The sequence below is a fragment of the Bactrocera oleae genome, chromosome 4, assembly GCF_042242935.1.
Source record: "Bactrocera oleae isolate idBacOlea1 chromosome 4, idBacOlea1, whole genome shotgun sequence".
In the NCBI taxonomy this organism is placed as follows: domain Eukaryota; kingdom Metazoa; phylum Arthropoda; class Insecta; order Diptera; family Tephritidae; genus Bactrocera; species Bactrocera oleae.
In genome coordinates this window covers 50,026,296-50,041,446 of record NC_091538.1, presented here as the reverse complement: position 1 = coordinate 50,041,446, position 15,151 = coordinate 50,026,296, and the positions used below count along the sequence as shown (strand labels likewise).

At 31.8% G+C, this 15,151-nt stretch overlaps 5 protein-coding genes across 31 annotated transcripts in view; 1 reads left to right on the top strand and 4 right to left on the bottom strand.

Moving 5' to 3' along the window:
- mim (missing-in-metastasis) overlaps window positions 1-5,657 on the top strand; it is a 117,396-nt gene extending 111,739 nt beyond the window's left edge. For 23 of the 24 annotated variants that reach the window (XM_070108566.1, XM_070108563.1, XM_070108565.1 and 20 more), the window contains 3 exons: window positions 1,385-1,536; window positions 1,807-1,918; window positions 4,099-5,657. In XM_070108566.1, the coding sequence (XP_069964667.1) occupies window positions 1,385-1,536; window positions 1,807-1,917 (263 nt within the window). In that variant the 3' untranslated portion in view covers window position 1,918; window positions 4,099-5,657. The remainder of the gene's footprint in view (window positions 1-1,384; window positions 1,537-1,806; window positions 1,919-4,098) is intronic. The other variant, XM_070108570.1, reaches the window with a different exon arrangement.
- An 832-nt stretch (window positions 5,658-6,489) lies between these two features.
- LOC106623920 (uncharacterized) lies at window positions 6,490-10,464 on the bottom strand. Of its 2 annotated transcripts, XR_011396060.1 has the most exons (4): window positions 10,336-10,464; window positions 10,030-10,213; window positions 8,994-9,964; window positions 6,490-7,468 (listed from the first exon to the last, which is right to left on the bottom strand). XR_011396060.1 is itself a non-coding variant. In XM_036376784.2 (3 exons), the coding sequence occupies exons 1-3, from the start codon at window positions 10,347-10,349 to the stop codon at window positions 9,470-9,472; spliced, it is 693 nt and encodes a 230-aa protein (XP_036232677.2). In that variant the 5' UTR covers window positions 10,350-10,464; the 3' UTR covers window positions 7,867-9,469. The 2 variants fall into 2 exon arrangements, 1 of the variants encoding a protein (XP_036232677.2); XM_036376784.2 differs by lacking the exon at window positions 6,490-7,468 and having other exon boundaries at window positions 7,867-9,964.
- A 641-nt stretch (window positions 10,465-11,105) lies between these two features.
- LOC106623922 (deoxyribonuclease TATDN1) lies at window positions 11,106-12,524 on the bottom strand. The gene is made up of 4 exons (XM_014243557.3): window positions 12,208-12,524; window positions 11,969-12,148; window positions 11,279-11,885; window positions 11,106-11,217 (listed from the first exon to the last, which is right to left on the bottom strand). Exons 1-4 carry the CDS (start codon window positions 12,248-12,250, stop codon window positions 11,109-11,111), a joined length of 939 nt encoding a protein of 312 aa, XP_014099032.3. The 5' UTR covers window positions 12,251-12,524; the 3' UTR covers window positions 11,106-11,108.
- A 111-nt stretch (window positions 12,525-12,635) lies between these two features.
- dUTPase (Deoxyuridine triphosphatase) lies at window positions 12,636-13,740 on the bottom strand. Of its 3 annotated transcripts, none has more exons than XM_014243558.3 (2): window positions 13,579-13,740; window positions 12,636-13,492 (listed from the first exon to the last, which is right to left on the bottom strand). In XM_014243558.3, exons 1-2 carry the CDS (start codon window positions 13,678-13,680, stop codon window positions 12,800-12,802), a joined length of 795 nt encoding a protein of 264 aa, XP_014099033.3. In that variant the 5' UTR covers window positions 13,681-13,740; the 3' UTR covers window positions 12,636-12,799. The 3 variants fall into 3 exon arrangements, with proteins under 3 accessions (XP_014099033.3, XP_014099034.3, XP_014099036.3); XM_014243559.3 differs by having other exon boundaries at window positions 13,563-13,695; XM_014243561.3 differs by having other exon boundaries at window positions 13,575-13,666.
- A 301-nt stretch (window positions 13,741-14,041) lies between these two features.
- Sgt1 (suppressor of G2 allele of skp1) lies at window positions 14,042-14,853 on the bottom strand. Its single transcript, XM_070108608.1, has one exon. The coding sequence runs from the start codon at window positions 14,699-14,701 to the stop codon at window positions 14,156-14,158; it is 546 nt and encodes a 181-aa protein (XP_069964709.1). The 5' UTR covers window positions 14,702-14,853; the 3' UTR covers window positions 14,042-14,155.
- Between the last annotated feature and the right edge of the window lie 298 nt (window positions 14,854-15,151).

Below are 15,151 nucleotides of genomic sequence, written 5' to 3'. Positions count from 1 at the left end.
AAGCTTTCTGGCCGAGAGTGGAATATAAATTGTCCATTGAACTGCTAGCTCTTAGCAAAGCTCACATCGCCGCAATGATAGGCGCCCTAACTGAATACTGTCCCATTGGCACTCACGCGGTGAGGCTAACGATTTTGGAGGACACAACATGTCAAAGATGCAATGAGAAAGATTATGAGCAAACATCTAAACGAATAGATATTAGCCGCCTCAATAAAGTTTGTGGCAGGCTCTAGGCGTTTTGTAAATATGTGATGGTCTTTTTGATTCATACCTGTCAGTTCTGGGCATCACAATAGGCAAGCGTCTTTAGCAGACCAAGTGAGATTATTCGTGACCTAACGAGTAATCAGCATATTTACATAACCTCACCTAACCTTCTGAGATTAAATGTTAATATAATAAAATGGAGTTATTTAAATATAGTGATCTCTGCACTGAAACCCTCGATAACTTTTAAGTAAATATCTATTTAATACAAGTTTTAAGGTTTAACCGGATTACATCAGTTACAACGTCATTTTGGATTCTTTTCAGCTTTTTTTTCGAATCATTGATTTTTACTTTTTTATAATTAAAATTTAAATAAATTTTAAATTGTACACAAATAACCAATTATGCTTATGTAGCGATAATATGTTTATATAAACTTTTTGTTTATGGTTATAGAGTTAAGAAAAGTAGAAAAGTTGACAAATATTTTTTTATTGGTTTGTAATGCACTTTTTTGCGTTTTTCTGGCATTAAATCATGTGTATTTATATATACCATACAAAAATATATAACTCATTTACATATCTTAAAAATAAAATACAAATTTTATCGCATTGTATATATTTAATTTATTATATTTATGTATGTATATGCTTTTAACCACAATTTTTTCTATAATACATACATATATGTACGTATATGCATATACATATTTCAAGTTTCTAATATTTTACAATTATTTTGTTAAATTGTTGCGTTTGTTAATTGCACTTTTTTACAGCTATTTTGCCATGCATTATATATTTTGCATATCTACCATATACTGTATTTTATTTATATTTAAACATTGCGTTCTGCATTTTTTTAAAATTATTTTTGAATTTTTATTGCTTTAATTTTTTAACATGTTTACAATTTTTTTTTATACAATGTAGCAATATGGCTTTAAATAATATCAATTTTCTTTGCATTTCTTCTCTTCACACGTTTTTATGCATTAACTCACTTCTACCAATGGCTTATTTGCACCTACAACAATCATAAATGAAACACAAAATATTGGAAAATATTACAAAAAATTGCGTAATTGGCAAATATTTGCAACACCAACGCTTCGCAATAAAATCAACGCTACAAAAATCATGCACCACTCTGAATTGGCCAACTACAGCGAGTTACGCCAGCTCAAACATTGAGAAAGCCGGCAGCATACGCTCGAAAACCAAAGCTGAATTTCTCGAAAACCTCAACGCCAAGTTGGCCAAACAAGGCCTATCCGGACGCGCCTTCGCTGTGCGCAATCTAATCAATAGCAAAGCATTGGTAAGTCTTGCACCAACAATTGAATATCAAAAAAAGCTAAACAAATTGGTCAAACAATGCTTTGGGTATTCATATTATTGTATTATAAAATTACTATTTATCTCTTTTTAATTATTTTTTTTTTTTACTATTATTTTATACATAAATATGAACATGCATTTTGTGCATTTTGAAAATCGCTTGTTGTCCACCCGCATCCATTCCATTTTATATCTGCCTATCTATTTCTATATATACGTTTGCATATGTATGTATATGCCCCTCCCGTAGATGTATCAAAATCCACAAACACTTATGCGTCCAAGCGCACAATATCGCGCACAACCACAAGCACCGCCGACACCGCCAACTTCCTCCGCCGAAGAGTCCTCGTCGCATTAAGGTATTGTGCAGTGAATGCGAAAAAGTAAAAACAAAAAACAAAAAAAGAAATAATAAAAATTTGCTAAGCTCTGTTATGCGCTGCGTCTAATCAAGAATTAATTGAAAATATTTAAAAAATAATAATATTTATGGCAAATATTTAGAAACGCTTTGCATTGTTAGCGCTACTAACTTCTTCATCCACAAATACTCGTAAGAGACGTTTATATAACAACGCATAAGCCATTCGATTTTTGAAGTGAAAACATGAATTAAAATAATTTTAATATAACTATACAATAAGGTATATTTTCGTAGCACTTACCGCTAAAAGGGTTGCCATAGTTATAAAAAAACTGCATATTCTGCAATTTGACTGGCCCACAAAAATTTGTTATTACCTTCGAGAATTTCCTTTTTCAAAGTTTAAACATTTTCATAGCGGTTTGATAAGTACATAGTCTTCACCGACCAATGTGTCCTAAGAGCTCTTGGCAGTTGATGCACAGTCTCTTCTACTTCAATGGCGATCGTCAATAATTCCATAATTGTTTAATCGAAATTCAACGTCGTCACGATTTTGAGTATCCACATCCAGGTGTCTCGAAAACGGCCATTACAGAGGATAACGTGACAAAAGTTCACGATTTCTTATTATCAGAGCGCCGTTTAAATAAACGCGAGATAGCTATCGGCGTGATGAATGCCGCGTAGGCTTACTACGAACGACAAGCGCAACTGTGAGCCATTTTACAGCACTATTTTACGCTATTCATGCACATGCGAAGGTGTATCAATCTGCGCTGTTTCGGGGCCGCCGACAAAACATGAATCTTATGGTAGACATAAGACACCCAGGAAGAGTCGTGTCGTAACAGTGAACTTGACCCAGTGAAATGCTCCGCAGAAGGTGAATACTATCTTACCTGCCCGAACGGTGATGAACACTTTTTTCTAAAATTCACAGATTGGATGCTTTGTAGAGCTCCAGAAAACCTTTTTTTCAGACGAGTTAGAGAAGTTTGAGTTTCGGTGAAAATGTTTAAGCATTCAAGTGTACCGCATTAAATATTTGTAGTTCGCTTGAGAAATAAATCAGGCTTTTTTTTAAATTTCGTTTGTCTTTTGTAGACTGACTACTTAACGGACCAAACTCGTGTATGCATAAATATTAAAATTATTTAAGCGTATCAAGAAAAATATCGCTGATTTTTAACCCTATTTGAGTCAAGGATATAAGCCCTCTATATTACGTATTTAGCAATACCATTTTATCATTTTACATACTTTGTTTTTATAGAAAAGCCTTCTGAAGTTGTAGATCTAAATAATCAAAGCTACCATCGTCTACTTATTGCTTGTATGCTAATGTATACATAATATATAAATAAATAATACAAATTTTTATTTGATATATAACATACATATTTATATATAAATGTACCTACGTACATACATATGTATATGATATGAAAAAGTTATAGTTATTAAAAGGCATCACTTAGCAGCAAAGTTGCAAATAGTACAGTACAAAAATTATTAAATTAACTTTAAAATTATTTTTGTAGTCCCGAAAATTTAAATTAAAAATAATTTTCAAATATCTAAACCCAAGTACCGGATTGAAAAATTAAAAATAAAGTATTAATCCCAGAAACCGGATGAAAAGCGCGTGCGTACTCCGTGTTCTACAATTTTAAACCAGAGCTTGCACAACAGAGCCATCATCTTCAATACTCTAGAGCAGTGATTGGTAAACTTACACATTCAAACGGTATAAATTTTTTCATTTTGATTTAAGAATTTAAACAAAAAATTGTTCAAATCAGAATTAAAAATTAAATGTTCAATTTAATTTTTTTCAATTTAAATTTAATTTTTAATCCCAAACATTCGAATTTAGAATTCAAAAATTCGCAACCTTGCTTAGAAGACATTTTCAGATTTACAAATAAACAGAAAATGGATTTAGCTTTCAATAACTGCGCAAACGCATTATGTAATGTTAATAATAATATCTTCATATTCCACGAAATCCACATCTAATAAGTTTACATATAACATGCATACATACATAAATACAAACCAACTACTAACTTATTTTGTTTTGAAATTAACCTCAAACTAATTTTGTAATATAAATATAACCTTTTTATTGTTAAATTAAACGAATAATGTGAATTTTGTAAAAACTTACAGCCCGATCCCCGCATTTGCCATGAATCATTAATGGATCAAATCAAACGCGGCGCCACGCTGAAGCGAAATCAGAAAATCAATGATCGCAGTGCACCGAAAATCCACTAGAGCGCTTAAACGAGTACGAGTGAGATGCCGATATCGCAGTCAACCAAACGTGAGTCCTTAATAACTCAATAATAACCATGAAACAGGGCCAGTGCAGGGGAAGAAGAAGAAGTAAGAGAATAAATATGTCACGCTTCTTTCTTTTCTCTTCGTGATTCTATGGCCGACGCTTTGAGGCTCATCCGAACATTTAGACTGTTGTTGTCGTCGCTAATGAGGAATTACGAATAATTATTAAACAATACATACTTATATATAATATATACATAAATAAAAATTACTATATAAATACAATACATATTGCAGTTAGTTGTAAGCGAAAGAGAAAAGAAAGTAACATACACTTACGATAATTTAAAAATGAATTTCCATACAAGAAAACAAAAATTAAACATGAAGAAGCGATGAAGAAACCTACATAACAATAAGCGTGAATTAATGAAACTGTTCCATATCCACATTCATATTAATTTCAAAAATATATATACATATTTATAACAATCAACTAATAATTATCATTTTGACACAAACTCTGCTCTAGATACATAACTACAATTGCTTATGTATGTGTGCCGTTATGTGTGTTGTTGATGGCAAAAGTCAGTCTTATTTTTTTTGTTTATAAAGTAACTTTTCAACTATTTTTTATATACAAACGTGAAAAGTTGTATTATAAATAATGTTTTTAGACTTACTATTGCTTTGTATGTCACACACACATATGCAAGTATATTTCTGTATCGCAGTATGTTTGTGCGTTTGTTCATAGAACGAATTTTTAACTACCTTTACCATTTATGCTATCATAATGCAGTTACTTCTTTTATTTTACAACAACAATGTAAAAAGTAATAACCGCGAATATTTCTATTTTTTGTTTACTATTTACTACAATAAGTATACCTTATACATACATACATAAATACATGCTTTTTCACATATACGTAGTATATAAAAAAAAATAATGCATATACCATATATACAAACATATACACAAAGAACTGTTTGAATGAAATAATATCCGCATTTTCCGCATTAAAGAAGAAAACTCGAATTTTTACCAAAAATTAAAAAAAAAAAATAATAATAATAATTTAAAATATAAAAGTATATAAATTGAAGCATTAAATGTATGTAAGGCAGGCAGAAGGAAGCTTGAAAAAGGCACTTGATTCGCATTGTTTTTTTCTTTGTTTATAAAAGTTAACTAAGTTTCTACCTTAATTAAATTACTCTATACATACATACATATGCGCCTACTTTCATAATTTCAACTTATATAATTTAACCTTCGAATGTATATATCGTCTTTGCCGAATTAAAATCGATATTTTAATTAGTAATGTATTTACTTTTTATTAATTATTAATTTATACATACATATATTATTATTATGATATTTAAATGAATAATATATTGAGAAATATGCTGAATAAAGAATTTAATTGAAATTGTTCCGTTTTTTTTATTTTTTATTTTTTCGTTAATTTATATATGCGTATAATTATATGTGCGTATAATTAACCTATTTACTTTTAAGTTAATTTTGTATGAAATATATATTATTATATTATAATTATTTTAATTTTATTTATATAATTTATATATCCTGAACAGTGTATTATTCGAAGTTTGTAACACCCAAAAGGGAACGTCCTCTGTCTGTATGTCTGTCTTATCGATTTGAAATTTTGAACACTGCCTTTTCTCCCCAAGAAGCTGCTCATTTGTCGGGAGCGGCGATATCGGACGACGATAGCATACAGCTGTCTTAAAAACTGAAAGATCAAACTCAAGTCCCTATATGGACAACTTTTTAATTTGAAAAGGTATCTTCACAACATTTGGCACACATTGTAATCCAAGGCATCGCTATAATCTCCGAATTGTTCAAATCAGACAACTATAGCATATAGCTGCCATACAGACTGAACGATCAAAATCAAGTTCTTGAATGACATTTTTTTTATATTTGAAGGGTATCATAGTTTCGGTGCAACCGAAGGTTACATTTTTTCCTGTTTTTAATTTTTTTATGTTTTTTTTTTTGTTTTTTTTTTTGTTTTTAATATTGTTTTTTTACCTCATTTACATATTTTACAACAAAATATTTTTATATGCTTAAATTATGTTGTACAAAATACTAACTTTTAGGTATTTTAAGTTTATTTTGTATAAAGTACACTAAGAAATTATTATATTATTATTATTTTACAAAACTATTAGTATAACAATTTTTATTTTAATTATATAAATTTTTTTTACGACAAAATTATATTTGTATATGATTAAATTATGTTAAGTATTATTAATACTTTCTTTATATACATATTAAATTTGTGTTTATTTAATAATCATATCAATTTTTTCTTTAAATGCACCTAACAACTGTAAATTTAGCGCGAAATTATTTTTGCAATTATAAAAAGTGGTTTTATAAAAAGAACTATTAAATAAATATATATAATAATAGAAATAATAATAAATAGTCGTAAACTTACATACATATAAACTAATAGAAATGCTTAACATATTTATGTATAGTAGATATACATATGTACATGTACAGACATGCCCCATAAGCAATTATGCATAACAATAATAATGTTAAAGTCAATTGTGCTTAACAATTTGTGAAACCACCTTTTAATGGCGCACTTGCCAACTTTTCTAAATAACAGAAATTTTTTTTACTAATGTATGTGTGTGTATTTAATAGCTTATAGCTTGCTTGTGCTTCACAAAAATAAAACATATTAAAAAACTGTAAACAACATTAAATTTGACGCTAAAAATGCATAAACGTTGTCAAAATTCAAACACGACTGCCAAATTGATACTATTTCAAACGATTTTTCGTCTTATCTATGTGTAATCGTCTAATTATATTCATAAAAAGTAAAATGGACTCATCATATCAGCACTTCTTGCTAAATATTTTCAGTGTTAAATAATTTAAAGGAAAAAATTGTTTTAAAAATGTTAAAAAGTCACGCAAAGGTGCGTAAAGATTTAAAGCTGTATGTTAAAGGGGGTAGTAGGGTTAATTCATGTAAAACAGAGCCCATTATTATAATTTGTTTTACGAAACAATTAAGATCTATTTTTTTAAACCTATGGTAGATTATGCTATGACATTTTAAAAATATTTTATTAAATTTTCATGGAGAAATATTAAAAAATACGGCAATACGAGCAATTAAGCTGAAGCGTATCGGAAGAGTGGAATTACGGTGCCCCTCATAACTCGGTGCTAGATCATCTGAAATCGAAAAATGAGTTTTTAGAAACACTTCCAAGGGAGAAACACGATTTGTTATTGTAAAATGAAACATATTAACAAATTTGAAGAAAGAACTCTCCAGCGCTATCTCTTAATTTTTATACAAATACTTTTTAACATTTCAAAACGACAACGTTAGTTTTGAAGTTATGAAAGGCAACGACTTCAAAAATGGGAGTTGTGGAAAAAACGCTTTAAAGTGTTGAAAACTGATGTAATATCGATCGACTTGAAATTTTGACACAACATTCTTGAGATAATATGAAAAAAATAAAATTAAAAACCCCCTTAAGGCATTACTTCATTTATTTATATTTTAAGAATTTGAAAATTTCGAAAATTATCTAACTAGACTCTAAGAGACGCACAAGTATGAATTTTTATTTGTAACGACTGAAAAATAATTTTAATTTCTATAAATCGAGTGTTTGATGAAAGCAGAAAGTTTAATTCTGGTTTAGAGTCATAAATTAAGGTAAATTTTTGAAGTTTCGTAAAAAAATGCAATTAATATTTGCACCATCCATTTTTTATTAGTTATTTAATAACATTACAAGAATACACATCCACGATTTCAATCCTCCTAACAATCTGAAATAATATCGCAATGTCTGGTTCTACGAGAATGTTGTAAAAAATTGTTCACGAAATGGCGAAATGAAATGGAAATTTTTGACTGCTTTGAATTTTTTAAAAATAGTAAAAATTTAAATTTGGTGATATGGATAGTTGCAGATACAGACAAGTCTATAAACACGACTCTCTAAAAATTTCAGGTAAATTGATCAAGTAAAACCTGAACAAATCGTATCGTTTTGAAAAAAACGCGTTTAAAGTTTTGCAAAATGACTGAACCAGTTTGGAATCCGTTTGTAGACAAATTATTGAATAATTAAACTTGAAAATATAAAACAAAATCGATTTTTTTTCTAGAGCAGAATACCAAAATATGTTTTTGTGTTATTTATTCGATATTTTATTTATATACGATATTACCAAAAGCGTCATAATAACACTAAAGGAAAGGATGTGAATAACGCTTACAACTACACAACCAAACAAATTATTCATTAACAGATCGCCAAGCCATTTCATACATATAAATTCATAACGTTTGATATACAATTACAATGTAATTGCTAGTATATAAAACAATACATATAATGTATTTTCAAGCAAAAAAAATAGTTCTTCGATTAAAAAGGCATATTTCTACTAAGTCATTTTCATATCTGTTACAATCAAAACTTCTAAAAAAAACTTAAAACAATAACATTTTGTATATATTAATTTCTGTATTAACATTTTAGTGGAACCTAACTGTTAAATTACAATTACTAGATGTACTTATTTATAAATGTGTGTGTTTAAATGAAATTGTATGAGAAAGTTCAATTTGCTACAGTTGCCGCGGACAATATGAGCGTTAAGACTATATGCAGTTGTAAAAACAACAAAGACGTACGCTACGTAGAAACAAGCCAGTAGAAAAGTGTGTACTTACCGAATATCAAACATAAGCAGCCAAGCTATTAATTAATTGCTGCTCATACAGCCTGCAGACACTCAACTGCAAGGATAAACGCTCATACATGCGTAATACTAAAATATAGTAGACTATATGAAAGACTTATAATCGAGTTAAGCTATGAAAATGCCATGAATCATACTCGTACATACATACTTACTTATATAGATACATAACTACCTACTTATATATAGTATACGTATACTATTCTAATCTTATCGATTCAATTAAATACCAATTATATACAATATACATACATAAATACATATTATATAATATACTTGAGAATATAATCTACATATACATATACAGATTCCTATGTGAAGCAAATTATAACAATAACTGCAATAATTTTCAATAAAAAAAGTGTTTTTAAAAGGCGTTTGCATTTTTCGTCAAGAGGTAATTTTCCATTAAATAATTTCAACACATACATACACATACACACACATTTAATTTTTAATTTGTTTTAATTTTTCTTTGGCCAGCTCTATTCGTAGATTTCGCAGGTCACTCGCTTCTTTTTCGCGTTTCTTCAGCAACTTCAATTTATCCAACTTCAACCGGTACAGTTTATGCTGGGTGCTATGCATTTTTCTGAGCGTACGCAGCATTTCGTTTTGCTTCTCAGCCATAACCTCGAGTAAATGCATTTGCGCTTCGGCTGTTCTCAAACGTTTGGTTGGCGGCGGTTCAGCGTTTTCAGTGTTTTCAATGATTAGCGACGATTCAGCAGTTCGTGGAGGAGTTTCGTTGCCTTTCGTACTCACGTCGACGAACTCGGTTGTATTCGGAGAAAACAAATCCAGTTTTTTTGTAATTTCATAAGCTTTTTCCTCAGTTGCAGAGAAACTGATTTCGCGGAAAACGCCAGGATCGTTCGCCTCTAAGATTTCTTTATTTCGCGCCAACTTGCGTTTTAGGTTAGCTTTGTAATGAATCCACACCTAAGTAATATATGTATGCAGAAGAAATAAGCGAATTGTTTGATTTTCGTTTTATTGCGACTCACTCTTTGCCATTGTGGTCCTGTTCTTGACGGCGGTCCTAGGCTATTCAGCTCGGCGGCAAACTTCTCCCAAGTTTTTTTTGATTCTTCACGACTAGTGCCATGTATGCGTCTATTTCTGGCAACGTTGGGATTTTTTCTAACTAAATCGACAAGGCGGTCTATTTGTTGCTTGGTTGATACTTTACTGCAATTATAATTTCTTAATTAAGTATTTATATTCCTAAATGTTATTAGAACAGATTGCAAATAAAATAATATACAACTTAAGTATATATATATATATTTCTAGTATTTTCTTGCACATACTTTATCCTTTCCATTTTTCCGTTGACAGGCGTGTAAGCAAACTAATAAACCGTGGTTATATGATTTTGACAGCTCACATACAACTTAATGAAGACAACAGCGTTGAGTTGTGAACAAACAACTGGCGTTTTGTTTTGACAACTACCGTTGCAACTAAACAACTCAATTGTGAATCATAACAGGGGACCACGATAAATATTGCATATACACTTTACATTATTTTAAAATTGCATTTTAGAAATGGCAAAAGCATATGGAATTTTAATAAACTAAAGAAAAATGCTTGAAAGGCAAATATTAATTTTTATTAAAAAATGCAAGTAAGTATGCCAATGCTCCAGCAAGTTGAAAAAAAATGTAAGTTAAGTTTGTCGAAAATAACAATAATATATATAAAATGAAAAAAATTATACTAAAAATGCACAGCTGAGCTATTTAAATTAAAATGAGCTCCAGTATACAAAAAAATTGCGGTTGGTCACCTCGGTTCATTTTGACGACGGCTGCGGTGTTGAGAAATTGTACGATTCTACCAGGCGCACAGAATGGCACAGGACGTGCCGCACACAAGAATTTCTGCGCGCATGTGTGTGTAACTTGCCGCCAGTCAGCGAAACTATTACATACTTTTAGGCGTTATTGTAAGTGTGAACACTGTTATGCCGACAACGGACTGCATAGCCAACTTTGTATTTAACAGCTGATGGAGAGAAACCAAACATTTTTATGCAATTTTAAACATTTATTTCTCGCAACAATACGACTATAAATGCTCACTTTTTACTTTTATTAAAGAATAAATTCAAAGTGTTGTCGAAGTAGATTTCGGCAAGTTCGGTAGCATCCCGTTCCTTCACCCCCGCAATAACTTCCAGCACTTGACTGGAAGTAATTAAATAAGTTATTAATTATAGCTGACATTTGCTACCTGTAAGTTACCCACCTTATTTGACATGGCTCACAGCGTCCGTCCACCAGTGTCTCCGCTGTCCATTTCTCTTTTTTCTTAACTGCCGCAAATTTGGTTTTCACAAATTTAGAACCCGCATGCGATGGTCTAATGCCGCACCACGGACAATCTGTTTCTAACATAATGCATTCGTTGGGCAATTCTTTCACCACTTCTAAATTTTCTGGCGTCTTTAGGGAACAGCCATTTAAGCCGATGTAAAGACCACCGTAAGCGATTACTTTTTCAGCTTCCTCTAAAGTACCATCAAAACTATGCACTACACCACCTCCACACTCCAATAGCTTGTCTCGATTACGTTCGAGTATTTCCATGAAGTCAGCGTGTGCACTGCGACAGTGTAGGAAAAGTGGCAAGCGAAATTCAGCTGCCAAACTGAGTTGTTTTTCGAAATACTTTTTCTGCATATCTTTCTCACAGAAATGCAGCCTGTCATAGTCGAGTCCACATTCACCTACAGCAATTACTTTGTCTGGATTTTCACGAATTTTCAAACGTAAGCCCTCATAATATTGCTCCGGGTCGTTCGAGAAATCATTGCAGCGTGTTGGATGGCAGCCCATTGTAACAGTCAGGCGATCTGTGGTTTTATGAATGCTTTAAAAATATAATTCGTTGAAATCTTAACACATATTGAGGAGCACTGTATGTAGGAGGACTTACCATTTGTCTTTGCCAATTTTAAGGCCTCATCCGCCTCATTCAGTGTGCCTACTGTAATGATCATCTTTTCTACGCCTTGTTTCCATGCACGTTCCAATACCAAATTTAAATCGTTAGTGTGCTTCTGTGTACCGCCATAGATGCCACGAAACATGGGGTCCGTGAGATTGGCACCAATATCTACGAACACAAGAATCGTCTTCAAAATAAATAAATAGTTTGAAAGTCAACAATCTTACCTATGTACTTCATTGCTGCTTTGACTTGGTTGAGTATTCGCATGCAGCCTCAAATTTTTTTTGTGAAAAATTAAACAAACGTGCTTTGTAATTATATCCAATCAGCCAATAATGGTTAGTATAAATTCTTCGCATCAGCTGATTGGTTCACAAGCTGAGATGTAATAACAAAACCATCGATATACCGATATATTGCAAAAATTTCTACTACGCATTTATTTTTTGCCTTAAAACAAGTTTATGCAAGCACTATATTTACCAAATTCCATCCAAAAATATATTAGCAATAAATAAGGGAATTCTATCTAAGCACCCATAAATTAAAAATACAGTATTGATTATAAATTTATATCGATAGCAAAACAAATGGAAGCCTTATCAGACATATTCAAACAACAATCAATCACTATTGTACAAATTCGACAATGTTTTTAAATATAAGTTTTAAACTTTAATGTAATGGCATTTTACAAGTTACAATGCGTTTTTAATACAAAAGTACAATTTTGTGGGAATGAAATGATGAGCTTAAAAACTAGTAATAACTTTAAGCGAGATATCTTGGATCACCGCAAGAGCATAACATTCGTGTTTAAGCAGTGGCAGTAGCAGTAGTATCCTTTGTTTCTTCAGGAACTGTATCACCGTTTTTTGGTTTTTCATCCTTGTCAACTTCCTTACTTTCATCCCTTTTGCCATCAACTTTACGCTCTTCCCCTTTTTCTTTAACTTCTTCAGTTTCCATTGCTGCATTTCCATTACCATTTTTGGCAGCGATCTCTTTTATACCAGTCGAACCGAAACCACCGGCTCCACGTTCTGTTTCATCAAGTTTATCTACCTCTTCTAACTCTGGGTAGAAAATACGCTCACAGATAAATTGAGCAATGCGGTCACCTCGTTTCACTTCGAAATCTTCATCTGAATGATTAAATAATACAACGCCCAAGTTACCACGGTAGTCTTCATCTACGACTCCAGCACCAACATCTATAAAGTTCTTAACAGCTAGTCCAGAGCGTGGTGCAACACGTCCGTAAGACCCCTCTGGCACTTGTACTTGCAAATCGGTCTTCACTAGAGCCTTTCCACGCGCTGGTACCTTCACATCGTAGGCGCTTTGTAAGTCAAGACCGGCCGATCGTGGCGAACCTCGTACGGGTGCTCGAGCATGCTCTGTCAACTTTGCGAAACGTAGTACACATTTTGATTCAATCTTCATTTTTTTTGGCAAGGGATTTTCTATGTCTTCTAATTTTTTCTTCAGTACTTCGATAGTCGACATCTGTTGGATAGCAATATTACATATAAATGTTAATGGATTTTTATTCCTAATAAAAACACAAAATACTAACCCACTACACTACCTACTTTTTGTATACAGCTACTTGCACGAAAATTAATCACTCTGATCAGTTCGTAGGTCAACTTCGGAATGGTGGTTTGTGCGAAGAATCCTATAATTCGCGCCATTTGAGCCGAAAATCGCGGTTTTTTAAATTTTTGTTGGTAGATAACGTTTGTTTTTTTGTGGTTGAAACCAGTTCGACAGATGTTATGCCAACTCTTCTTTTTGAAACTCAGTCATTCACAATTAAGGAACATTTAGTTCCATGTTTATTGTGAATTATTAAATGCAAACATTGAAAATTAACTGGACTGCTCACAAATTAAAATGTTTCGATGACAAAATGTTTACTTTACAAAACTTTTTATGCTATTGTTGTTGTTATTAAGGCAGAAGGATTCCTCCTTTAGTTTTATAAAAATCCGGACCCATTCCGATTAAGTATACCAGCATGGATTGTGAATGGTAAATAAGTTAATGTAGACATGTTGTAACTATAAAATTTTTTATTACATGAATTTCGTTATAAATAAATGATAAATTAAAGTGATGCGAAGTCCAATCCAATGTGTTTGTCGTGCAATATTTTCCGCTATGCGACTAATCCCACTTTTTGAATTCCGCACCTTCTGGTGGTTTAATATCAACTTTATCTTTAGATACCTCTTGCCAATTTGTACTTAGCACAGTGCCTCCAGACTCTGAAAACGACTTGTTCATTGCCTTCTGTACCTCTGGAGTTGATGAAGAATAGATTTTCTTAAAAAGTCGATTTAACGCCTCCTCGCTTTTAGTGTCCTCTTCCTCTGACTTTTCTACTTCTTTTGCCAAACTGTCCCAGTCCTTTTTGTGAAGCGGTGGCGGTGCGGCTGTTGGTGGTGGTAGTTCCTTCTTTTCTAAGCTATCCCATCGTTCGCCAACTTGTTTCGCTAACGTTATTTCCACTTTGGTTGAATAAGCTTTGTGCGAGCATTTACTAACATCAACCGGACGATATAGCTGCAGGTCAAGTACATAACCATCGGCCGTCATGTTTAAATGTTCCGGCTGAATATCAACTTTATAACTTTTGCCGACTGCATCTTTCAACATAACCGTTACCACAACCTTTGTTTCGGACTGATACCAATCGTGGCGCACCGACATTTTTTTGTTCTTTATTCTTTTATTTTCTATGTATAGCTCTTTGTCAAATGATACCTAATCAGAAAATTGTAAGAACAACAAATGAATTGATTTGCAAAATTGTTGCTTATTATTTTTGACGTGCACAGGACAATGAAAATCTTTTATTTGACAGCTGTAATATGTTTTGATTTCTAGAACCAGGAACAGTTCAGAAGTGATGATAATTATTTATTGTATGCAGGGTTGTATTTTAGCGGCTGCAAGTGATTTATTAAAGGTAGCCGCTATAACTTTGTATATTTCTATATATATATTTTTTTTATAAATCAATATTCAAACCTAGAATAAATTACCAAAAATAAACATAAATATAAAACAAAAAGTATGAATATTAAAATTTTTTAACAAGTAACAAGACGTTTACAGTGGTATATTGCTTTGCAACCACGTCTACTTCCCGTATAGGAC

Excerpts from the sequence above, each read along its gene's own strand:
- LOC106623920 (XM_036376784.2), bottom strand. Across the intron at positions 9,965-10,029 it reads CAGGACCACAATGGCAAAGA|GTGTGGATTCATTACAAAGC; the intron begins GTGAGTCGCAAT and ends TATATTACTTAG.
- LOC106623922 (XM_014243557.3), bottom strand. The coding sequence starts at position 12,250 with ATGCGAATACTCAACCAAGTCAAAGCAGCAATGAAGTACATAG. Across the intron at positions 11,886-11,968 it reads AAAATTGGCAAAGACAAATG|ATCGCCTGACTGTTACAATG; the intron begins GTAAGTCCTCCT and ends ATAAAACCACAG. Across the intron at positions 11,218-11,278 it reads TGTGAGCCATGTCAAATAAG|TCAAGTGCTGGAAGTTATTG; the intron begins GTGGGTAACTTA and ends AATTACTTCCAG.
- dUTPase (XM_014243558.3), bottom strand. The coding sequence starts at position 13,680 with ATGGCGCGAATTATAGGATTCTTCGCACAAACCACCATTCCGAAGTTG. Across the intron at positions 13,493-13,578 it reads CAAGTAGCTGTATACAAAAA|ATGTCGACTATCGAAGTACT; the intron begins GTAGGTAGTGTA and ends GCTATCCAACAG.
- Sgt1 (XM_070108608.1), bottom strand. The coding sequence starts at position 14,701 with ATGTCGGTGCGCCACGATTGGTATCAGTCCGAAACAAAGGTTGTGGTA.